Here is a 26675-nt window from a genome sequence, read left to right on the forward strand (position 1 = left end):
GAGAGAATGTGTAAATATGACTTAATTCTCTCACTTGGCAATATGTTTGTGAGTTTAATCCAGGCTAATTTATTTTTACAGATGACTGCTGTTGCACTTTATGACAATAACAAATTTGGGTTGCTTACAGTTTTGCTATTATGAACAACGCAGCTCTCAACATTTTTGTGCTGGTCTCTAGCTACACATGTGTAAGAGATACTCTAGGATATATATGTAGGAGGGAGATTACTGGCCCAGAAAGTATACACATCTTCAGCTTCACCAAATAATACTATTGGGTTGGCCAAACAATCCGTTTGGGTTTTTCTGTAAGATGTTACAGAAAAACCCAAACGGACTTTTTGGCCAACCCCAAAACCATTTTTCCTAATGGTTGTACTGATTTATTCCACCCACAAGCAATTCATGAAAGCTCCTCTTCCTCTACCTACTGGCCAGCACTTGGAATTGTCAGACTTCTTAAACTATTGACAATCAAATTATTATATAATGGTTTCTTATTGTGGTTTCAATTTGCATTTCTCTTATTACAAATGAAATTGAATGTCTTTTCTCATGTTTACAGGTTTTTTGCATTTGATCCTCTGTGAAATTTTATTTCTTTTGCCCATTTTTTTCTGTTATTCCCTTTGCTATTTCACACAACATTTTGAAAAAACATACATTTTTGTGTACTAACCATTTGTCCCTCATATGTGTGGCAAAAAGGTGTATCTGTGGGTTTTTTTAAATAATTTTTTTATAATGCAACTTTCTTTCTTATGGCTAGTCTCTTCTTAAAATCGTAAAAATATTCTTTTGTGTTACCTTCTAAAAATTCGGTCGTTTTGTCTTTTATATTTAGAACTCAGAATTGATTATCCTCTACAATGTGAAGTAGAAATTCAATTTTACTTTTCACATATAGATAACCAATTGTCCCAGCATCATTTATAGAAAAGTCCACCATTTTCCAGTCTCTGTCATAAATCAAGATAAGTACACGTAAGGGTTTGTTTCCAGACCCTGTTGTTTTCCTCATGGGTCAATATGTTTATACGTACACAAGTGCCATACCATTGTAATGACTATAGCATTATAAAAATTCTTGATAAGTGGAAAGGCAAGCCCCCAACATTATTGTTCTTCTTTAGGAATGTCTTAGCTCCTCTTAGTTCTTTCATATACATCTTAGAGTCAGCTTGTCAATATGGGAATTTTGAATAAAAGTACATTGAATTGGGCTTCCCTGGTGGTGCAGTGGTTGAGAGTCCGCCTGCCGATGCAGGGGACACGGGTTCGTGCCCGGTCTGGGAAGATCCCACATGCGGTGGAGCGGCTGGGCCCATGAGCCATGGCCGCTGAGCCTGCGCGTCCGGAGCCTGTGCTCCGCAACGGGAGAGGCCACAACAGTGAGAGGCCCGTGTGCCGCAAATAGGAAAAAAGAAAAAAAAAAAGTACCTTGAATTAATAGATCAGTTTGGGTAGGGGTAATTGATGCACATTTAAAACATCTTATGTTTTATGTAAATCTTATGTTTTGTGACCTTAATATGGTCCATAAAACAACATTTAAATTTTTTTTCTTCTTGCACATTATTTGTTAAACTTCTTTCTAGAGACTTTTTAAAATATAGGTGCTATTGTAAATGGTGTCTTTAAAACTGCATTTGCTGATGTTTGTTTATTATTTTTGTATCCATCAGCCTTCTACTTACGTATCTGTAAATTATTTTGCATTTTCTATATAGACAATTATGTCATCTGCTACTAATGGCAGTTTTGTCTTTTTCTAGCCTTCCTGCACAGGTTAAAATTTTCCACACAAGCTTGAATGTAAGTGATTATAGCAGGTTCTCATGTTTTGTTCTCAGTAAACCTCTTACATCACTAAGTATAATATTTATTATAGATGTTTTATAGCTTTATGAGGTTAAAGAATCAACCTGCTATTAATGATTTCTTAAGAGTTTATTTTTAAGTCACAAGTTAATATTGAATTATATTATCTTTAAGTCCTGGAATTTCTACTCTGAGTTCAAACTATGGTGACATGGTCACATCTGAAGCTAATGAACTCTGAGGACGCCTAGAGATGCAGGTAGAGACCTGTGGTCCTATGAACAGCAGTTGACAACTTCAGAATTAATTTAATGGGAACTTAAATAGGACACAGAATACTTTCTTGTGATTTGGGCAACGTATACTCTCCCTTCCCAATAATAAGTGAGATCTTAGATTTTAAAAGCAGAACAAACAAACAAACAAAAATAGACCAGAGAGACTGCCAGAAATACAATGCTAAATTATATAGGGTAAATATTCTATCGTGGCAGCTTGGAAGATACATGTGTAGATTACCAAACTTAACACAGAACTTTGTATATAGAATTACTTGTATTATGTACATATTACCTACATAATAATAAATGCTTTCTGACTTGCTTATTGTTGAAAAAATCTACATTACATTTTTCTTTAAAGACACCAATTGTACTTGAACATTTGTTACATTTTTTAAAAATTATTTATTTATTTATTTATTTTTGGCTGTGTTGGGTCTTCTGTGCGAGGGCTTTCTCTAGTTGTGGCAAGTGGGAGCCACTCTTCATCGCGATGCGCGGGCCTCTCACTATCACGGCCTCTCTTGTTGCGGAGCACAGGCTCCAGACACGCAGGCTCAGTAGTTGTGGCTCACGGACCTAGTTGCTCCGCGGCATGTGGGATATTCCCAGACAAGGGCTCGAACCCATGTCCCCTGCATTGGCAGGTGGATTCTCAACCACTGCGCCACCAGGGAAGCCCCGACATTACATTTTGACTGACATTATTTCTAGTCAGTGGTAGAAAACTGTGGTAGTACATACAGAACACTGTATCTTAAATATGTGGTTAGTGTGATATCTGAGACAAATTTGTTTTGAAATACATATATTTTGTAGTTGTTTTTGAAAGCTCAATAAATAACATTAATATACCTTAGAATTTTAAATCAACCACTTTTTAAAGGCAGTGCTCCCAGTTTTAGTAATCCAAATAGTCTCATTTTAGAGTCACAGTGAAAGATAGAAAATTTGTTTGGTTCCTGAGGGTGTATGGGGGATGATCATTATCAAAAAGAGAAAGACAGGTACAGTACATGCCAAGGTGTCTTGAGGCAAAATCTTTTCTTCTTAAATAGATTGATATTTAAACAAAAGTTATGCTATAGATTCGAATTACAACTCTACATGTTATGGAGTGTGGGACCTGTTATCCCTGCCAAGTGATTACTTTGGTTATAAGTTGTCTTATGCAGATCAAAACATAGGTATATTGACTAGGAAACATTTTGAGCAAAACTTCCTCCCTTCTCTTCTCCCTTTGGAGGAAATCCTTGAACTCCAACACAGGGTTGCTAAAGGTTCAACTTCCAGCACACTTGACAAATCACTGGGTAGAAATGGAATAATGAGAACAAATTTTGAGACAAGGACTGAAGAGCAAGTATGCATTGGTGAGGTGCAGGGAAGGCCAGCAGAGAAGTGTACAGAAACAGTATCCAAATGGGAGCAACACCAGTAAAGGGGGCAGTGTTAAGCCAGCTGCCACACCGGGGCATCAGCTGAGCTCCTGCAGCAGGTTCTATTGGAGGAGGGTCTGAGTGACGTACCTCCATGGCCATCAGAGACAATAAGCCTCAGATTCAGGAACCCAACAAAGTACATGCAGGATGAACAGAAATAATTCCACACCTTGTCGCGTCACAGTAAAACAATAGAACACAGAGGACAAAAAGAAGATTTTATAATAAATCAGTGTAATCTTCATGGGTCAGTGCTCCAGGGAAGAGGCGTAGACAGACCAGGTTATCCAGTTTCTGGGTAGTATATAACACAGTTCACCCTGCTGCTAAGTCCATATGAAACTGAATTGATCTGGATCTGGGTTTTGTTTTGTTTGTAAAATAAATGCAATTACCGTGGATTTTCAGAGTTTAGTGAATGTTTAGTGAGTGGTAAGCAAGTTTACAATAGAAAACTAATCATGAAAATTTTTTTGTGGGGGAGGGATGGATTGGGAGTTTGGGGTTAGCAGATGCAAACCATTATATATAGAATGGATAAACAACAAGGCTGTACTGTATAGCACAGGGAACTATATTCCATATCCTGTGATTAACCATAATACAAGAGAATTTTTAAAAGAATGTATATGTATATAACTGAATCACTTTTCTGTACAGCAGAAATTAACACAACATTGTAAATCAAAAATAAATAAAATAAAATTTCCTTTTTTGTTAGTCACAAAATTCACTTTGAGATGGTTTCTCTAACATTCTCACCTTTATTTTTCTATTTAATCTCATGTGACTATTCACTCTATAATCTCTTAGACACACTGGGAAACATTAGGCCTGTATTACCCTCAGTCGCGGTCTTCTGTTCGTATGGTGCTGTAGGGAGGTTGTACACGATTCATAGTTTAAATGCAAGTCCTGGTGCAGACATGCTCAATTCAGAGATCAGACTCTTAACTAGCTATGTGACCTTGAACAAATTATTAACTGCTTACAGTTTAGGTTTTCTCACTTCATCCCTTTGAAACTCTATGCTCTAGTGTATCAGATCACTTCTTGGTTCTCTGAAAACACCATTTCTGTTTGGGTCAGGGTCTTACAAATGCCGTTCTAACTGAAACATCTTTCATCTCCTCCCCACCTCCTAGCTCGTTCATCTGGTTAACTTTTACTTATTTTTCAGCTCTTAGTTTATAAATCACCTTCTGGAGGAGGCTCTTCCTGAGCCCTTCAAGTGTTAATTAGTTAGCGAAGTTGCCAATCATTTTATTTTCACCCTGATTTGCTAGTGAAAGGAAGTGAGGCAAAGGGAAGTCAACTGACTTGCTCAAGGTTATAAAGCCTGTTAAGGGCAGAGGCAAAGCATGATGCCAGGATCATTATCTCCCTTTTCTTTCATTACTTCTGCCTTAGGGAGGTCAGCTTCACCATGGTTGCACCCAGATTCTATGGAATGCTGAGAAAAAACTTCCAGAAAGAGACCCTCTGTGTATTTCTGGGTGAGGCACATTTCTTTCCCATGAGATGGTAATTCATCAGGCCGTCTAAGACATCCTGACTGCTACTCCTTGCCAGCTCTACCAGCCTCCCTTCACTGGATCATCAGGTGCTATGATCTTAATCTGGACCGAAGCCTATCTCCTGCATTTTCTCCTTGCTGCCAGTGTTAACATGTAACCACGGCAATTTACTTAGCTCTTCTGAGATTTTACATGGGGAACCCACTGCTCCTCTGTTTGTCCATTTTGCTTTATAAACAATTCACTCAGTTGTCGAAACCGGGGGCCCTGGTTTCGTCACAGACTGACTCTCTGCTTTTGCTTTGCATCCGACTGGGCTCTAGGTCCTGCCATTTCCATCCCCTTAACAACTCTTATATGAAACTCCTCCTCTCCCTTCCTTGTGAAATTGCCTTAATTATGCCTTTCATCCACTTTCACTGGACCGTTGACGTAACTTCCTAATTGGTCTCCCAGGCTGGCCTGTCCAGTCAGTCTTATTGACCGCAAAGTGATTGTTCAAAAGAGCAGGTCTCTTCTGGTCATTCTTTTATCTGAAATTCTTCAGTGGCTGCCTATCACCTGCAACCAATATCGCTGGGCTTAGTTGTGTATTAATTTCCTCAGGCTGTCGTAACAAAGTACCATACCATAGACTGAGTGGCTTAAACAACAGAAATATATTTTCTCATAGTTCTGGAGGCTCGAAGTCCAAGATCAAAGTGTCATTAGGACTGATTTCCTCTAAAGCCTTTCTCCTTGGCTTGCAGACTCTCTTCTTCTCCTTGTATGTTCACATGGTCTTCTCTCTGTATGCATCTGTGTCCTAATCTCCTTTTCTTATAAGAACACCAGTCACAGTGCATCAAGTCCCACCCTAATGACCTCATTTTGTCTTAATTACCTTTTAAAATAGGCTATCTTCAAATAAGATCACATTCTGAGGTAATGAGGATTAGGGTTTCAACATCTGAATTTTAGGGGGGACAACTTCAGTATATAAATAAGTGGCTTACTCAACTTCTTCTTCTTTTTTTTTTTTTTTGTGGTACACGGGCCTCTCACTGTTGTGGCCTCTCCCGTTGCAGAGCACAGGCTCTGGACGCGCAGGCTCAGCGGCCATGGCTCACGGGCCCAGCCACTCTGCAGCACGTGGGATCTTCCCAGACCAGGGCACGAACCTGTGTCCCCTGCATCGGCAGGCGAACTCTCAACCACTGCACCACCAGGGAAGCCCCTGCAATCTTATTTTTTTAAGAGCTTTAAAAATCTAGAATGGGTGTTTAATCCATCTTTAGCAATAACTACAGATAATTTAATTCATTGTCAGTTTGTTAATATAGGCACATAGTATGAGCTGAATAGTTATCAAATAAAATTTTTAAATCACTGTATTTGTATATTCATAAATAAATACAACACAGCCTTTACAGTTTTGTGCTTTAAGGTATGATTCCTAAATTTACTCATTTTCACACCATATCAGTTAAAAACCATCAATAAAGAATACCATGGGGATGTGTTTTATTCTTTTCTAATTTTAGAGGCGAAGAAAGAGTTTCATTTCCACTCAGATATGGTACCAGAAAGGTGTCTTATAGAACAAATTAATATACTACAATTATCTGTGTATATATATAATGTTATAGCTACCAAAATATAATAGCCTCTGGGCAATGAAGACAATAACAATCATAATTACAAGAGTAAATCATTCCCTATATCGTTATTTGATAAAGTAGTAGATTTAAACCAAGACCCTCATCTTTCTTTTGTGTTAGGAAAGAAATTGTAGTTTGGGTTTGTTTTCAAGGACTGAAGTAAATATCAATTATTTTAAATTATTTCTTTAGGTTTCTTTGAATACAACATGTTGATGGTGATACACATTAAAGTGGCAAAAAGTTCTGTTTTGAAAGGGCTTTATGTGTAAAGTTCCTGGAAATAGGAATGTGTAGGTTAAAGGTATTTCTGTTATAGCCAGACCTGACTTACGTGTGAACCCCAACTTTAGCACATACTAGTTGTGACTTTGAAACAGTTACTTACCCTCTCAGAACCTCAGATTCTATATTTGTAAAATGAGAAGGAAAATAGGAGTTCCACTTAAACCCTTATAGAGCTGTTGTAAGTATTAAATGAAGAAAAGGTAATGCATGTAACACAGTACCTAACATACCAGGAATATATTAAGTTTACAATAAACATTAGTAGATACTGTTTATTTTAATATAATTATTAATATTTATATTAGCTCTCTTCCTTTTATCCCCTCCATCACTTAAAATCTACATATAACTCTTTTGTGACAAATGCATCTTAATAAAATTACAGATAGTTCCAACAAAGCTCAAAACCTATTGTTTAATCATCCAGTTCATTGTCCCCTCTACTTAAGCATGAATAAATTATTGTTATGTGGCAAGGTAGAGCTGAGTTGGAATGCATATACAATTTCCTTTTCTTTGGCAATGCACCATATGACCAATATATAAATAAGTCAAAAAATGTGCTTTTTATCCGAGACTTTTCCTTGCTCATAAATTACATTTTTTTCCCTCTAACAAGTTAAGTGGAGATTATTTAGGATAAGGAAAAAGGATTTTGTCATCCACTACCTGCCCCTTTCCCATTGTAATGACTCAGATTTCCTGTATAAGAAAGTTAGAGAAACCAAAGGACATTTTAATGTGACTACTAAATATTAATAAGCCTTTATTATGACTTTTTGAATTGAGTACTGTTTAAAAACACTTCAAAGACCATTAGTTAATGTAATTACGAGCATTCTACATTCTGTACAATTATTTCATTTATACTTCATTTTCATGGTTAAGATACCAAATAATGGTTAAATTTTAACTTTGTATTATTTGTGATTACAATCAAGTAAAAGTAATATGTACACTAAAACCTCTGGGGCAATACACTCAAATTTTGATAGCATTCTTATTTTCAGATTGTGACTATAGTGACAACCGTACTTTTGATTTTTCTCTTCCTCTTTCTCTCCTTTCATTCAGATTTTCTGTAACTTTCAAATTTTCTGTAATGAACATGTATAACTTCATAACCTTTATTTAAAAAAAAAATTCCAAGGTTATGTTTAAACGACCCACAACATCTAGATGAAAGTCAAGATCAGGTCTACTATTTAAACATACTAGTGAAAGAAGCTTCATCTCTTCCACAAGTAACATTTTAATTTTCTTTATTATTATGGCCAGAAAAGGTTTTACCAAGTTTTATTAAAATTTCTTACAAATATGCTCATGAAAACTTTTTATATCATTATTCTTTTCTATGCATTTACATCCAGTGCTTTTTAAAATCATTGCCAAACTTTTGTGCTCATGAAATATGGGCTCCCTCTAGTGGCCAAATTAATTATGGAAAATCAATGTGAGATGGATAGATAGATGATAGATATAGGTAGATAGATAGACATATATAGATAGACTATACTATGGATCTATCTAGTAGATCTATCTATTTATCCATATCTAGCTAGCTAGCTAGCTAGAAGAGAGGCTTCTTATTGAGACCTCTTTTCTAGATATCTAGAAAAGATATATAAACCCTTACATGTGTGGATTACTTCTGAGGAGAATCAACAAATGCTTAAGCCCTGTATTTAATCAATTTTAATTGAGGTAAAATTTACATGCAATGAAATTTTCCATTTTAAGTGTGTAACTTGTTGAGTTTTGACAATTGTATAGACCATGTACAATTCCACAAGCAAAATATAGAAAATTTTCATCACCCCCCAAAAGTTCTTTTGTACCCTTTTGGAGTCAGCCCCAGGCAAGGAGTATGGAATAGTAATGGTGGAAACAGACATCCTTGTCTTCTGTTAATCTTAGGCATCTTTCACCACGAAGTGAACCCATCGTTAGCTGTGGGTTTTCACAGACGTCCTTTATAAGCTTGATGAATATTCCTCTACTTATAGTTTTCTGCAAGTTTAAAATTTTTTTCATGGATGAATGTTGAATTATGTCAAATACTTTTTCTACATCTATTGAGATCATCATTGTTTTTTTCGTCTTCGATCTCTTGCTATGGTGAATTACATTGATTGATTTTTGAATGTTGAACCAGATTTACATTCCCAGGATAAACCTCAGTTGATAATGATATATTGCCCTTTTTATATATTGTTTTATTAAATTTGCTAGTTTTTTTGAAGATTTCTGTTACTTTGTTTTTGAGGGATACTGGTCTATAGTGTCTTTTCTTGTAATGCTTTTGTATCAGGACAATAGTGGCCTTATAAATGAGTTGAGAAGGTTCCTGCCTCTTCTATTTTCTGAGAGATTCACATAATATTGTTATTATTGCTTTATTAAATGTTTGAGAGAAATCATCTCTGAAGCCCACTAAACCTGGAGATTCTTGGTCAGAACATAATTAATTAATAATTTGATTTTTAAAACTTTCATGGAATTATTCAATTTTTAAATTTCTTTTTGGGTCAACTTTTGATGATTTGTGTTTTTAAGTAAATTTGTCTGTTTTATTTAGGTTGCCAAATATATTTTATTAAAATTGTTTTCACTGTACTTTTTTATTTTTTAAATTTAATTTTTTGGGTTAATTTTTATACAATGTTTAAAGGTTACTTTCCATTTACAGTTATTACAAAATACTGGCTATATTCCCTGTGTTGTGCAATACATCTCTGAGCTTATCTTAATAGTTTGTGCCTCCCACCCCCTCCCACTACATTGTTTTAAAATGAACTAACTAGTGGGTAACAAAGCCTATAAGTGCAAAGGGCAGCAAGAACTAAAACATGTTCTCCCCAGAGTGACACATCCCTTTCTCCTCGTTACAATACCTGACATGATTTTGGAGTTTCCAGGCTTTCTACTCAAAAGGCTACCTGCTTCCTCTTGAACAGTGTTCCTGTACTACAGCCCTGCTCACCTCATGTGGAGTGCGTGCCCCTGGTGGAGGCTGGCTGATGGCTGCCCTGGCACATGGCTGGCCCGTGTCTCCATCCCGCCTTTTTTTTTTTAATAGATCTTTATTGGAGTATAATTACTTCACAATATTGTGTTAGTTTCTGTTGCACAACAAAGTGAATCAGCCATATGCATACACATGTCCCCATATCCCCTCTCTCTTGAGCATCCCTCCTATCCTCACTATCCCACCCCTCTAGGACATCAGAAAGCACCAAGCTGATCTCCCTGTGCCATGCTGCTGCTTCCCACCAGCCAACTATTTTACATTCGGTAGTGTATATATGTCAATGCTACTCTCACTTGACCCCGGCTTCTCCCTCCCACCCCATGTCATCAAGTCCATTCTCTATGCCTACCTCTTTATTCCTGCCCTGCAACTAGGTTCATCAGTACCATTTTTTTTTTTAAGATTCCATATATATACGTTAGTATACAGTATTTGTTTTTCTCTTTCTGACTTACTTCACTCTGTATGACAGACTCTAGGTCCATCCACCTTACATTAACTAACTCAATTTCGTTTCTTTTTATGGCTGGGTAATATTCCACTGTATATACGTGTTACATCTACTTTATCCATTCATCTGTCAATGGACACTTAGGTTGGTTCCATGTGCTGGCTATTGTAAATAGTGCTGCAATGAACATTGTGGTGCATGTCTCTTTATGAATTATGGTTTTCTCAGGGTATATGTGCAGTAGTGAGATTGCTGGGTGATATGGTAATTCTATTTTTAGTTTTTTAAGGAATCTCCATACTTTTTTCCATAGTGCTTGTATCAATTTACATTCCCACCAACAGTGTAGGAGGGTTCCCTTTTCTCCACACCCTTTCCAGCATTTATTGTTTCTAGTTTTTTTGATAATGGCCATTCTGACCAGCGTGAGGTGATACCTCATTGTAGTTTTGATTTGCATTTCTCTAATAACTAGTGATGTTGAGCATCTTTTCATGTGCCTCTTGGCCATCTGTATGTCTTCCCTGGTGAAATGTCTATTTAGGTCTTCTGCCCTGGGCACATGGCTGGCCCGTGTCTTTTTTAACTGGATTGTTTGTTTTTATGATATGAGCTCCATGAGCTGTTTGTATATTTTGGAGATTGATCCTTTGTCTGTTGTTTCATTGGTATATATTTTCTCCCATTCTGAGGGTTGTCTTTTTGTCTTGTTTATGGTTTCCTTTGCTGTGAAAAAGCTTTTAAGTCCCATTTGTTTATTTTTGTTTTTATTTCTGCTACTCTAGGAGGTGGGTCAAAAAAGATCTTGCTGTGGTTTATGACAAAGAGTGTTTTTCCTATATTTTCCTCTAAAAGTTTTATAGAGTCTGGTCTTACATTTAAGTCTATAATCCATTTGGAGTTTATTTCTGTGTATGGTGTTAGGGAGTGTTCTAATTTCATTCTTTTACATGTAGCTGTCCTGGTTTCCCAGTACCATTTGTTGAAGAGGCTGTCTTTTCTCCATTGTATGTTCTTGTTCTTGACTCCTTTGTCATAAATTAGGTGCCCATATGTGTGTGAGTTTTGCCCTGGACATTCTATCCTGTACCATTGATCTATATTTCTGTTTTTGTGTCAGTACCATACTGTCTTGATTATTGTAGCTTTGTGGTATAGTTTGAAGTCAGGGAGCCTGATTCCTCCAACTCCGTTTTTCTTTCTCAAGATTGCTTTGGCTATTCAGGGTCTTTTGTGTTTCCATACAAATTGTAAGATTTTTTGTTCTAATTCTGTGAAGAATGCCATTGGTAGTTTGAAAGGGATTGCACTGAATCTGTAGATTGCTTTGGGTAGTATAGTCTTTTTCACAATATTGATTCTTCCAATCCAAGAACCTGGTATATTTCTCCATCTGTTTATGTCATCTTTCATTTCATTTATCAGTGTTTTATAGTTTTCTGAGTACAAGTCTTTCGCCTCCTTAGGCAGGTTGATTTCTAGGTATTTTATTCTTTTTGTTGCAAGGTAAATGGTAGTGTTTCCTTAATTTCTTTCTGATTTCTTGTTGTTGGTGTCTAGGAATGCCAGAGATTTCTGTGCATTAGTTTTGTGTCCTGCAACCTTACCAAATTCATTGATTAGTTCTAGTAGTTTTCTGGTGGCATCTTTAGAATTTTCTATGTATAATATCATGTCATCAGCAAATAGTGACATTTTTACTTCTTCTTTTCCAATTTGTATTCCTTTTATTTCTTTTTCTTCTCCTATTGCTGTGGCTAGGACTTCCAAAACTATGTTGAATAAGAGTGGTGAGAGTGGACATCTTTGTCTTGTTCCTGACCCTAGCGGAAATGCTTTCAGTTTTTCACCAATGAGTATGATGCTTGCTGTGGGCTTGTCTTATATGGCCTTTATTTATGTTGAGGCAGGTTCCCTCTACGCCCATTTTCTGGAGAGTTTTTATCATAAAATTGGTGTTGAATTTTGTTGAAAGTTTCTCCTGCATCTATTGAGATGATCATATGGTTTTTATTCCTTAATCTGTTAATGTGGTGTATCACACTGATTGATTTGCATATATTTAAGAATCCTTGCATCTCTGGGATAAATCCCACTTGATCATGGTGTATGATCCTTTTAATGTGCTGTTGGATTCTGTTTGCTAGTATTTTTTTCAGGATTATTGCATCTATGTTGATCAGTGATATTGGTCTATAATATTCTTTTTTTGTGATATCTTTTTCTGGTTTTGGTATCAGGGTGATGGTGGCTTCATAGAATGAATTTGGGAGGTTTCTCCCTCGCAATTTTTTGGAAGAGTTTGAGAAGGATCAGTGTTAGCTCTTCTCTAAATGTTTGATAGAATTTGCCTGTGAAGCCATCTGGTCCTGGACTTCTGTTTGTTGGAAGATTTTTAATTACGGTTTCAACTTCATTATTTGTGATAGATCTATTTATATTTTCCAGTTCTTCCTGGTCAATCTTGGAAAATTGTACCTTGCCAAAAATTTGTCCATTTCTTCATCGTTGTCCATTTTATTGGTATATAGTTGTTTGTAGTAGTCTCTTATAATCCTTTGTATTTCTGTGGTGTCAGTTGTGATTTCTCCTTTTTCATTTTTAATTGTATTGATCTGCGTCCTCTCCCTTTCTTTCTTGATGACTGTGGTTTATCAATTTTGTTTATCTTCTCAAAGAACCAGCTTTAAGTTTTATTGATCTTTGCTATTGTTTTCTTTGTTTCTATTTCATTTATTTCTGCTCTGATATTTATGATTTCTTTCCTTCTACTGACTTTGGGTTTTCTTTGTTCTTCTTTCTCTAGTTGTTTTAAGTATAGGGTTAGATTGTTTATTTGAGACTTTTCTTGTTTCTTGAGGTGAGATTGAATTGCTATAAACTTCCCTCTTAGAACTGCTTTTGCTGTGTCCCATAGGTTTTGGGTGGTCATCGTGTTTTCGTTGTCATTTGTTTCTATGTAATTTTTTATTTCTTCTTTGATTTCTTCAGTGATCTCTTGGTTACTTAGTAGCACACTGCTTAGCCTCCATGTATTTGTGCATTTTACAGTTTTTTTCCTATAATTGATTTCCAGTCTCATAGCATTGAGGTCAGAAAAGATGCTTGATACGATTTCAATTTTCTTAAATTTTCCAAGTCTTGATTTGTGACCCAAGATGTGATCTATCCTGGAGAATGTTCCATGTGCACTTGAGAAGAAAGTGTATTCTACCACTTTGGGGTGGAATGTTCTATAAATATCAATTAGATCTATCTGGTCTATTGTGTCATTTAAAGCTTGTGTTTCCTTATTTACTTTCTGTTTGGATGATCTGTCCATTGGTGTAAGGGGGGTGTCAAAGTCCCCTACTATTATTGTGTTATTGTCGATTTCTCATTTCATGGTTGTTAGCATTTGCCTTATGTATTGAGGTGTTCCTATGTTGCGTGCCTAAACATTTATAATTGTTATATCTTCTTGGATTGATCCTTTGATCACTATGTAGTGCCCCTCCTTATCTCTTATAACAGTCTTTATTTTAAAGTCCATTTTATGTGATACAAGTATTGCTACTCCAGCTTTCTTTTGATTTCCATTTGCATGGAATATCTTTTTCCATCCCTTCACTTTCAGTTTGTATGTGTCCCTAGGTCTGAAGTGTATCTGTTGTAGACAGCATATATATGGGTCTTGTTTTTCCATCCATTCAGCCAGTCTGTGTCCTTTGGTTGGGGCATTTAATCCATTTACATTCAAGGTTATTATCGATATGTATGTTCCTATTACCATTTTCTTAATTGTTTTGGGTTTGTTTTTGTGGGTCTTTTTCTTCTCTTGTGTGTCCCGCCTAGAGAAATTTCTTTAGCATTTGTTGTAAAGCTGGTTTGGTGGTGCTGAATTCTCTTAGCTTTTGCTTGTCTGAAAAGCTTTTGACTTCTCCATCAAATCTGAAGGAGATCCTTGCTGGGTAGAGTAATCTTGGTTGTAGGTTTTTGTCTTTCATCACTTTAGGTATATCCTGCAACTCCCTTCTGGCCTGCAGAGTTTCCACTGAAAAACCAGCTGATAACATTATGGGGATTCCTTTGTATGTTATTTTTTGTTTTTCCCTTGCTGCTTTTAATATTTTTTCTTTGAATTTAATTTTTGTTAGTTTGATTAATATGTGTCTTGGTGTTTTTTTCCTAGGGTTTATCCTGTATGGGACTCTCTGTGCTTCCTGGGCTTGGGTGACTATTTCCTTTCCCATGTTAGGGAGGGTTTCCACTATAATCTCTTTAAATATTTTCTCAGACCCTTTCCTTTTCTCTTCTTCTTCTGGGACCCCTATAATTCAAATGTTGGTGCATTTAGTGTTGTCCCAGAGGTCTCTGAGATTGTCTTAAATTCTTTTCATTCTTTTTTCTTTATTCTGCTCCTCAGCAGTTATTTCTACCATTTTGTCTTCCAGCTCACTTATTCGTTCTTCTGCCTCAGTTATTCTGTTATTGATTCCTTCTAGTGTATTTTTCATTTCAGTGATTGTGTTGTTCATCTCTGTTTGTTTGTTCTTTAGTTCTTCTAGATCTTTGTTAAACATTTCTTGTATTTGCTCAATCCATGCTTCCATTCTATTTCCAAGATTCTGGATCATCTTTACTATCATTACTCTGAATTCTTTTTCAGGTAGATTGCCTATTTCCTCTTCATTTATTTGGTCCTGTAGGTTTTTACCTTGCTCCTTCATCTGTGACATGTTTTTTTGCTGTCTCCTTTTTTTTTATTTTTGAGTGAGACCGTGTTCCTCTTTTACTGGTTGTTTGGCCTGAGACTTCCAACACTGGAGTTTGTCGGCTATTGGGCAGAGCTGGACCTTGGTGTTGAGATGAGGAGCTCTGTGAGACCTCATTCCAATGAATATATCCTGGGGTCTGAGGTTCTCTCTTAGTCCAGTGGGTTGGACTTGGAGCTCTCACCACAGGAGCTTCTGCCCAACCCTGGGCTCACGAATTAAGATTCTGCAAGCTGCTAGGGGCAGAAAAAAAAAAAAGAGAGGACAATAAAGTAAAAAATAAAATTAGACTAGGAAACTAACAGATATGTTAGAAAGAATGTAAAAATAAAAATATAGATGAATCAACAACTGGAAAGTACATCAGTACCACAACAGTAAAAAAAAGTGGAGGGAAGAGAAAAAAAAAAAGGTAGTGGGGGAAGGCCTTGGCTGTGGATAGTGGGGCCTAAACAAGGGCGAGGTTTGGGCAGTGGGTGGGGCCAATGCTCAATACCCACAGGGCTGAAAAAGACCCTGGGGGCTGTGGAGGGTGGGGCTTAGGCTCAAGAAACAGAAGGGGCCCAGGCCTGCCCCCACCCTTGTCTCAGAAGGCAGGGGACTTCACCTGGGAGCCCAGCAGGCTTCCTGGACTCGAGTGGGTGGGGCAAATGCCCTCCTCTCCTCTCCTGCTCCTGGGGTCTGGGAGGGCCCCTTTCACCTGCCTCTCCTGATCTCCCCAGCCTCCCTCCTATGCCCCCAGGACCAATGTGGGCAGAGGAGAGGAAGGGGGGGCTTGGAGGGCAGGGGACCCACCTGGGAGCTCAGCAGGGTCTCCAGCCCAAGTGGTCCAGGCAATTACCCGCCACTCCTCTCCCTCTCTTCCCAGAGAGTCCCTCTCACCTGCCTCTCCTGATCTCCCTGCCTCAGGGATGCCAATCTTGTCTGGGCTCCACTTCTCCTACCCCCTCGGTCCCCCTACATCCTACTGGTTCACTCTGGGGTTCCTCCCGTCTCCTTGGGGGTCAAAGTTCCCCACCAGCGGCTGGCAGGCGCCCTAGTTGTGGGGAGACAGTAGCTCTGTATCTTCCTACACCGCCGTCTCATTAAATATTTTTATATTATTACTTTATTAACATTTTAATGCCTTTATATCTGTAGTGATATCTCCTCTTTCATTCCCTATGTTGATAATTTGTGTCTTTATGAGGGAATTAACTGTGCCCTATCTACAGTCTAATAAGTTAGCCCTCTACAGTTTTATGAAGACTTACAGAAGACATGAGACTTCTGGATGGAGACAAAGAAATTTGTTACAGCAAAAGTAGTTGCCAAAAATGACCATTCCAAAAAGAAAATGAAGAAAATATTTCCATTTACAATAGCACCAAAAAGTATAAAATTCTTAAAAACAAACTTAACCAAGGAGGACTTTTACACTGAAATTTGAAAAATGTTGTTGAAAGAAATCAGAAGAGACATAAATAGATGGAAAGACATTCTGTGATCATGGATTGGAAGACATATTATTGCTAAAATGCCAATATAACTCAAAGCAATCTACAGATTTAATGAAATACCTATCAAAGTCCCAATGCCATTTTTGGAAGAAGTAGAAAAATCCATTCTAAAATTAATATGGAATCTTAAGGGGCCTCAAATACTCAAAACAATCTTGAAAAAGAAGAACAAAGTTGGAGGTCTCACACTCTCTGATTTAAAAATTTATTACAGAGCCACGTTTATCCAAAGATATGGTGCTGGCAAAAAGCAGACATATAGAGCAATGGAATAGAATAGAGAGCTCGGGAATAAACCCTTACATGTGTGATCAAATGATATTGACCGAAAAACATAGTTGCTGGAGTATTAACATCATCGTTCCATTTTCCCAAGCCCCACATACCACAGGGTGATGTGGAAGACCAGATGAAGCCTGCATGGGTAGTGGGTTGCACCACAGAAGAGGAACTCTGAGCTTAAGGAGCCCATCAATTTTTTTGGCAAGCAGTAAGCAAATATTCTCTTTGTACACAGGGAGAATTTACCTCATCTCTCAGAATTAACTTGAAGACCCCTGAGAAATGGCCCAGGTAAAAAGTGGTCAAGGTCTAGTCTTAACACTCAGCAAGACAAGTAGGAATGCGAATACATGTAGGAATGCACTGCCTCCCTACAGTCTTTTTTTCTCTAATTAGTCTAACTGAAAGTTTACCAATTGTATTGATCTTTAACAAAAATTTGCTTTTTATTTCATTAACTTCCTCTGCTGTTTTTCTGTTTTCTATAATTTAGCTCTTATCTTTAGTTCAACTGTTCTTATTTTTCTAATTTGTTAAGATAGAAGCTTAGGCCATTGATTTTATTTTATTTTTAATGTAATTTTTATTTTATATTGGAGTATAGTTGATTTACAATATTGTGTTAGTTTCAGGTGTACAGCAAAGTTATACATATATCCATTATTTTTCAGATTCTTTTCCATATAGATTATTACAGAATATTGATTAGAGTTCCCTGTGCTATACATAGGTCCTTGTTGATTATCTATTTTATATATAGTAGTATTTATATATTAATCCCAAACTCCTAATTTGTCTTCCCCCACCAACTTTCCCCTTTGGTAACCATAAGTTTGTTTTCGGAGTTGGTGAGTCTAGGTATCTCCTCACACCAGTCAGAATGGCCATCATCAAAAACTCTACAAATTAGTGCCAGAGAGGGTGTGGAGAAAATGGAACCCTCCTACACTGTTGGTGGGAATGTAGATTGGTACAACCCCTATGGAGAACAGGTTCCTTAAAAAACTAGAAATAGGACTACCATATAATCCAGCAATCCCACTCCTGGACATATATCCAGAGAAAACCATAATTGGAAAAGATACATGCACCTCAACGTTCATTGCAGCGTTGTTTACAATAGCCAAGATGTGGAAGCAACTTAAATGTCCATCGACAGGTGAATGGATAAAGAAGATGTGGTATGTATATACAATGGAATATTACTCAGCCATAAAAAAAGAATGAAATAATGCCATTTGTAGCAACATGGATGGACCTAGAGATTATTAGACCATTGATTTTAGACCTTTACTTTTTTCTAAAATAAGCATTTAAGGCTTCCAATTTCTCCAAAAGTACTGCTTTAGCTACATTGCTCAGTTTTGATATGTTCTCTTTTCATTTTCCTTTTCATGTTTTCTTTGTCCCATGGATTATTAGAAGTTTGTTATCTTTTTACCTACAGAATCAAAGTGATTTTCTTTGATTCCTGGATGTACCACTTACTAGACTTGTAGCTTTGTGCAAGTTCCTTAATTTCTTTGAAATTCAAATTTATAATATGTAAAATGGGAACAATAAGAGACTCTACCTCCCAGAACTATTGTGAAGATTAAATGAAGCAATCTATGTAAAGGACATAGAAGAGTGCCTGGAACAGAATAAGCCTACAGAAACTGCTAGCTATTACTATTGATATTTTTATAACTTTTATTTTAATGAATAGAACAGTTCACAAAAATACTCCTGTATTTTTTTTTAAGATTTTTTTGATGTGGACCATTTTTAGAGTCTTTATTGAATTTGTTACAATATTGCTTCTGTTTTATGTTTTGGTGTTTTGGCCACGAGGCACGTGGGATCTTACCTCCCTGACTAGGGATTGAACCCACACCCACTGCATTGGAAGGCAAAGTCTTAACCACTGGACCGCCAGGGAAGTCCCAATAATCCTGTATTTTTAACATGTAAATTATTTTTAATTTTCTCAATTATGTATTTTGTGCACACTTTTTTCTATATTTTGCATTATCCCTTTAGGCTGGACTACAGGAAAAATTTAAAAAAAATACTTAATTCAAGGGCATAAAGATACTTCTGTCTGTTTCCTTCTTCATTATTATCACTAGTTAGATAAGATGTTTGATTGACCCCTGCCATCCCTAAAGGAAAGTAACCTTGCAATGCCCAAACCGCTTATTTGTCTAGTATAACTTCCTTGTTCCTGCTCCCTTCTGCCTACAAGTCTTTCATTTTGTGAAAGACATGCTCCTTAGAACTCCTTTCTATCTGCTAGGTTGGATGCTGCCTGATTCAAATTGATTTTTGCTCAAATGAACTCTTAAAATTTGAAAGCATGCCTCACTTCATCTCTTAACATATCCCAGCATAATGAATGGCCATTCTGATTCTTACTTTTTCAAAGGGAGCTGATGTTCTGTTTTCTCACTACAAATTCACCACATAACACAGGTTCCTAGGTTGTGTAACCTTGATCATAGACTCTAGAAAATAATAGACATTGGCCAATTTTTCCCCTCCAAAGTGGAGATGATAAGGTAGAGCTACAGAAATCCTTAGGTGCAGGCCTTGCTCAGCTAGGTCCTCCTTCTCCCTCCACACACACACTTTTCTTTCTTTCTCCTGCTCTCAAGTTATCCCAAGGTCTCACCAAGGGAAACAGAGAACCTGTAACACCCTTCTTGCTTTTAATGAAATTCCAGGTAGCCGATTGTGGGGCGGAGCTCTGGTTTGGGAGAAAGGGGGAATGCTGCTTGAACTGATTAGACGCTTTCCCTGTGTCGTCGCTATGGGCACATCAGCAGCGTGCCCAGTGGGTGAGAAGCCTAGTCGCCGCCAGGCGACATCGCAAGCCAACAGTCTCTAGACCCACCTGCCAGTACTCCTCTCAGCTTAGGGTTTGCGTCCCGGCCCCGCCCCCTGACTGTCCAGGGATTCCTTCGGCCCCGCCCCCTGACGGTCCAGGGATTCCTTCGGCCCCGCCTGCAGCCCTCACTCGGCTCCTGGCCCCACCCGTGCGTGGTGCCCTCGGGAACCCTCGGCTGGAGGGACTCGCTCCCGCCGAGCCCGGTCGGGGCAGAGCCCGGCCTGCAGCTGCGAGGACCGGAGCGGCGGGAGGTGGCGCCCCTGTTCTGGAGCCGGGATTCGCGGCCATGACAGTGTCGGCCCGCGCCTTCTGGCTGCTCCGCGGCCGCCTGGGCCGAGTGTCGGCGTTGGGCCGGAGCGCGGCGTCGCTCTTGGCGGCGCCGGGAACGGCCGGGCGCGCGTTCCGGGGCTTTCGGAGCAGCGGCTTGAGGTACGAGCGCTCCCGGACGCTCGACCTCCTCGGGTCGGGGCGCTCCCGGGTGCGAAGCCGCTGGCTGTGGGAGGGGCGGCGGCCGCTGGCGCGGGCGAGGCCCTAACGCGTGAGGCCGGGGGCTCCGGGCAGCCGTGCGGCGCGGCGGGGCTGGGGGCTAGGCCGGCCTTGGCCCCGAACTTGGCTGCGGGCGGGTAGCGTCGTCCTCAAGTCAGGCAACTTGGACGTGCTCTGCGCTCCCTGGAACTGCAGCAGGTGCGGTTGAGTGACTGAGGAAGACCTTTGAGGCCCAGAGGAGAGAGGCCCTAGAAACACGTGGTCTGCTTGTTTGAAGCATTTGTTTTGGTTTGGGTTATTGTTGTGTTTCGTAAACAAAGGAGTGGGCGATGACCAGATGGTTCAGTAGTGTTTGAGTTTCTGACTTTCTTTGTTGGTGGTAATACTGAGGTCTTTTCCAGCTCTAAAATTCTTAATGATTTCACAAAATAAGGCATTAATCTTGACTTCTCAGTCTTTTTCTGTATGGCGCTTCTCGAATCTCTGTAGTCTTAGATTGACGTGCTCAGTCTTAGATTCACTGCATCTCTTTGGACCTTGTTGCTGGCTGGCAGATTGTGAGTATGGGTTTAACTCTTCTGCACAAATAGTGCCCAGGAACACTTCACCCGTCCGTCATCTACTTGTAGCTACAAACTCAAATCTAAGAAGCTAAAAATATATTCCCTTGACCCAGAGCCAGTGAGTCCAGAAGAGATTCTGTTTTCAGACTTTAAGGGCTTCTAGTAACGTGCTTTCACTGTGGTTTCATGTGACCAGAGATTGTGTCTTACTCGTCTTTTTGTATCCCCAATGCCCAGCACTGTACCTGGAAGAAAGTAAAGATCGGCAATGTGGAAACATAGCTACTGCTGTTTTAACTTAAATTGATTAACTCTTCATTGTATATTTGGACCTTAGTCTTGAGTGACTGAAATTTAAAAAAATATTCCCTATCGGGTTTACTTTGGACGAGGTTTCTGTGGACTACTTGTCCTCCACGAGGATATGTGAAAAAATAACAGTGACTCAGAGTTCTGATTGTGGAAGCTCTCATGGTGTCTGAAAAAAGTTGCCAGTTGGTTTGGAATTATCGACTCTACAACCTAGGAAAAGCAGATTCTGTAGAATCCTATTTGTATTACAGGTTTGAAGGAATTATGCACTCTAGTCACCTTTTTTAGATAACTATTTTTGGAATTTCAGTTATTTTACGGCTTCTTTCCAGAGTGAAGGTAACCTTTTACAAATTGTATGACTTGGTTAATTTCCCTTTGTCAGCTGATGTAAATAGACAACCTCATCACCCTATCTTCTCCAAGGACATTGAATGAGAGCCACGACAGTTAAAACCCCAGCATCTTATTGAAGCCACTTGCTACACACATGTGCCACACATACGGATAACTGAGATCTTTTAAAATTGAATTAATGACCTCTATAATTTAAAGTAATTGAGTGCAATAATTTTGGAAAGCTATTTTAATATAAAGAAGTATTGCTTTCAACCCAGCTGCTTTCAGCTCCATTTGATGCAGATTATATCTGTATAAAAATAAATAATACCTTTGATAGGTTTTAATTTTTTCAAGGCAATACTAATTAGGTTAGGATAGGGTGGTGTTTTTGACATCCTCTTGGCACTGAGTACCATATATGAAGGTGAGGTTGGCTGTAAGGTTGAGAAACACCTGTGGACTGGTGGGTCTCGGGTGGGGAGGAATGCAGACAGTGTGTCGATGCTCATTGGTGTCTCTTTTCTCTTCTAGGACCAGCAGAGAGAAGAGATTCCATGTTCCAGAGGTCGCCACTGTCTGCCTCCCCACTTGTCCCCATCCTCAGTCATCTCTTTTAATATGTAGTGACTCATTAGTTGTCTAGTTCTTCTTAGTGAATGTGGTTTAAGTCTGACATCATCCTATTGACTTAAAATTTGAGCCTTAGTGTTATTCTTTCTGAAAAGTGTCTTTGAGTTTGATAAACTCTTTCCACAATGATATTGACTGTTCTCAATTAACAGATTTATTACCAGTTTCTGGTACAGAGCCTTAAATGAAAAATGAAAAAGTATTTTTGATTATTTTTTATATTTTTGGCTAATTAGACACCTGTAGTAATGGAATATATAAATACTTTTTTAGTAGAGAAGTTTCTTTTTAAATAAGCAGAATTTCAAGAAATAATGTTTGACAGAATTTGAAAGTTACAAAACCTTGAGAATATTTATATCTCAATGGTTTCCCTTTAAAATTTGCCGTGAGTTTTTTTTCCCATTTACTCATGAAAACAGATTTATTAATTGGAAGAAAATATATTTAATGTCAAATAAATAGCCCTTCTATTTGTTGCAGCTTATTGTTTCTTAAAATGCATTACTAAACAGCCAAAAAGTTACAAATAAAAAATTCTTGGTGATTAAATTTTCCAATTTTGCCTCACTGTGTGAGGAATTTACAAATCAAAATGTACTTGGGTTGTAAACATCGCATGAGTCCGGCCCTGTGTTTTTCAGTGTTTTGAGCTGGGCAGCAGTCTGTCCCTTTTGGAGGCAAGGTTAACAAACTTTGTACATTAATGCTATGCTCAAATCAGATTTGCAGGGGTTCTACAGCGGGGACTTCCCTAAATGCTGCTTTACTGCCTGAACTCATTTTTAGTAACTAAATGGATATCCCAAGCATTTGTTCCATATTTATGCTATTGCTCAGTATTCCAAAAAAAATTAACTTGGCAGATTTCCCCTTTTTTCCCTGTCTTACTATGATTCCTTTCAGCATTTGCAAAATTTTGTGTACTGACCTACAGCTGTTTTTGGAAGCCTCACCTGTTCTTCGTGTCTCACTGCCAATGGCTTTATCATTTTTGCAGCTAGGCCAGCATTTTAAAAAACTAAATTTTTGGAGCTAGTAAGAGATAAGCGGTTTATGTTATTTAAATAATAATGTCTTGTAGAGTGGATAGTTTAATAATTTTAAAAAGACAAATTTTATTTATAAGGCTGTTCATTTTTCTTCAGACTCTCTCCTCTAGTACTTACTCAGTTTCTCTCTCTGCTATATAATTATTTGGTTTAAAGATCCTTTTATTCTCATGTGAAGCTCGAAGGACCCAGACTCCAGTTAGGACCATTAGTAAAGCTGATTTTCTTTAGCATTATATCAACGAAGATAGAGTTAGTCCCAGTGACTAGCAAAGGCAGTTTCTCAAAGGCATATTTTATTTTGCTGGCAAATATAGTGTGATTTTCCTATCTTAATGCCTTACCTATTCTAATGAAAATGAGATATGATAGTTTTTATTTCTAAGCAGTTCTTTTGTCATTTTAAATTTAGAACTAAAAGTTTCACCATTTAGTGTCTTATATATTAGTTTTATGTCTGTGTCCCAGCTGTTCAGAGATAATGTGTTCTAACATAATGTCTCCAAAATCAAGTTTTCTGATTAAAATGGATCAATAGATGAACAAAGGAGACTAATACTAATCTCAGATCTTGTTACTCAGTCATGGTTTTAGTAGTAATTTAGCAGTTTCTTTAATGACCCATATCTTTGTTTTTCACATGTTTTGAAGTTATATTATCCTTTCATGTTAATACCCTGATGGGATGATAAAAATAGCAGGAAAGAAACCCACCAGATTATCTTCCATGGTTACATACTCTTAATGGAATTCAGTGGAGCTCAATGAAGATTTTTTAAAATAGTTTGGCTTAGGGGCGATTAAGTTGTGAAAGGATGCTTAAAGACATAGGAGCTTGGGTGAAATCTGAACTCTCAATGATTAATTTAGGATAAATCAATGATTAGTAATAAGTGAGTTTTACTATTAAGAAGTGCAATTTGGACCAGAAAAACCCCACCTAATTTGTGTATGGAATATAATCCAAACCTAAATTAGCGTCAAAGGAGAACCCAGGGTTGGATAGTATCCAAGAAAGCTTATCCAGCTCTTCCACTTAATATTACATCATATGCATTTTCTGTTTTGCCATTTTTTTTTTTTTTTTTTTTTTTTTTTTGCGGTACGCGGGCCTCTCACTGTTGTGGCCTCTCCCGTTGCGGAGCACAGGCTCCGGACGCGCAGGCTCAGCGGCCGTGGCTCACGGGACCAGCCGCTTCGCGGCATGTGGGATCTTCCCAGACCGGGGCATGAACCCGTGTCCCCTGCGTCGGCAGGCGGACTCTCAACCAGTGCGCCACCAGGGAAGCCCTTACCATTGTTTTTGTTAACATTTTATTGACTGCATCATATTAAGTCAAGTGGCCATTAACTTACCTAACCATCTTGCTGTTGTTTACTGTCTAGTCCTTGAAACATGAAATAATTTACTCTCAGATTCAGGTCATGTTCTTGTCAACATCATACCAGTCAGGCTTGTTCACTTAATGATCTGAACTCTACTTGGGTTTCTATAATTACTTTCATTAAAGAATGTGCCTAGAGCCAAGAGACTATTCAAAGATTCATAATTCTAAAGTGAGGGCATATTATAGTTTAAAATATATGTTTCCTCTTCCCACTTCAGCTCTTTATCATTAACTCTGCAATGAATATCATCTTGCCTTTGAATAATCCAGTTGTATTGTTGAAAAATAAATTCTTATTAATATTTAAGGGAACATTAAATAACTTGTCCAAGATAACACAATAAATAAATGGTGAAGACAGGATTTGAACCTGCATGATCTATCCAGTGCTTTACTCTACAAGCAATTTATAATTGTTGACATATCTCCCTCTTGCTTTTCCTCTTTCTGAAAACTTATTAAATCCTGTAGAACTTTTGTGAATCAAGAAAACTGATTTTGCATATAAATCTTAAAAATTATCTAGTTAGATTTCCTTAATACAGGGTGTCTCTTAGCCTGGGACTTAATGGATAGAATTTAGGGGATCCCTAAACTTAGATGGGAGGTCACTGACCTCTAATAAACTTAGCATTTTCTTCAATGTTGAATGTTGGCCTTAAACCACAGTAATATTAGTAGTACTTATGATATTACCAGTGAAAACATAGGTATTTTAATAACAGTTGATGCAGAGATCTCAAAACATCATATACACTCACCACTACTTTGATATTATGGTAGTAATTAGACTTGCCACTAGATCCTTTTATTTAACACTTTAAAAAAAGTGATAACAATATTTTAATAAAATTGGTTTCCTTGTAAACCTGTGTATTTTATGTTAAACATTTAAAAAAGATTGTTCTGAGAAGATGTACATCGGATTCAACAGACTGCCCAAGGGTTCTCGTGGTACAAACTTTAGCATCTAAGATGTTTTCTGCAAAAATCATGGATGTTTAGGTTGCTGCTTATGTTCTAAGTTACAGGTTAGGGTCCTGAAAGAGTTAACTTACATAATTGAATAACAGAATCACACATCATGAAAAGAACTTGCTTTACTTTTTTTGACTTATAAAAGTATAATTTCTGATAAAATTACTTCACGGTGTAAGATAGTATCTAGGATGTGAAATGAAATGTTTTTAAAAGGCCATAAACTTAACACTTCTAAGTATTAATTTACTTTAAAAAAAATTCACTTACTTCGAATAGCTCCCTAGTACTACTGATTGGTTGGTTTTATTCCATATGTAATTTTGCCCTGGTTCCCTTGAGTTTGTTTCATTTCTATTGTATAGTTAATTTGAACTCAAAATCTTAAAATTATGCTCTAAGATACAAAGCGATTAAACTATGCTAAGGACTTGCAGAGATATTTGAATTGCTAATGACTGTATTTGGCTTTTTCATCTTTATAGATCATAAAACAGTTTATTGCATCTCTAATTAAAGTTGTGGTTGAAAATGAGATTGAAACATAGATGCAGAAGCAAGATGTGAAGTATACAAATTAAATACACTGTTGATCTTGAGCAGATTTTGTTATTTTACTGTTTTGTGAAGGAGTGTTTAGATACACAAGAAAAGTAGTGATTTTTTTCCTCCTGTTTACTACTTTGTTTTAGTTAGTTAAATTAACTTCATTTAATTCTAGGAATTACAAATTTAATTAATTCTTGGAACTGTAGATTCCAGTTGGATGGTTGCAGTTTATTTTCTGGAAAGTAAATAGGTAAATAAGCTCATAGAAACAGCACTAAATGTTGATGGCTTTTTAGTCGCATATTACTTCTGGTTCTCTGAATATGTCTCCATCTGTTACTTAACAGAAACTAGGAGAGCCATTTTTACAAATCAGCCAATCAACTCTTAGCGAACCATTCCCGTTATATAGATGAGGAAATTGCATGCCTTTGAAAGCAGTTACGAGACTTGTCCAACTTCATTATAGCTGCTAAGGGTGAACCAGGGCTGACACT

General features: G+C 37.7%; 1 protein-coding gene across 2 annotated transcripts in view; it reads left to right on the forward strand.

Annotated features, from left to right (window-relative positions):
• Positions 1-20090: 20090 nt before the first annotated feature.
• Positions 20091-26675, forward strand: part of MTHFD2L (methylenetetrahydrofolate dehydrogenase (NADP+ dependent) 2 like) — a gene marked incomplete at its 3' end in the record, with an annotated part of 137846 nt that continues 131261 nt past the window's right edge. Inside the window, exons 1-2 of one of the 2 annotated variants that reach the window (XM_082838302.1) lie at positions 20091-20307; positions 22113-22669. In XM_082838302.1, the coding sequence (XP_082694428.1) occupies positions 20165-20307; positions 22113-22224 (255 nt within the window). In that variant the 5' untranslated portion in view covers positions 20091-20164. Of the gene's footprint in view, positions 20308-22112; positions 22670-26675 lie in introns of those variants that run through there. The other variant, XM_082838301.1, reaches the window with a different exon arrangement.

The sequence above is a fragment of the Leucopleurus acutus genome (genome assembly GCF_964270905.1).
Source record: "Leucopleurus acutus genome assembly, chromosome: 4".
Lineage (NCBI taxonomy): Eukaryota > Metazoa > Chordata > Mammalia > Artiodactyla > Delphinidae > Leucopleurus > Leucopleurus acutus.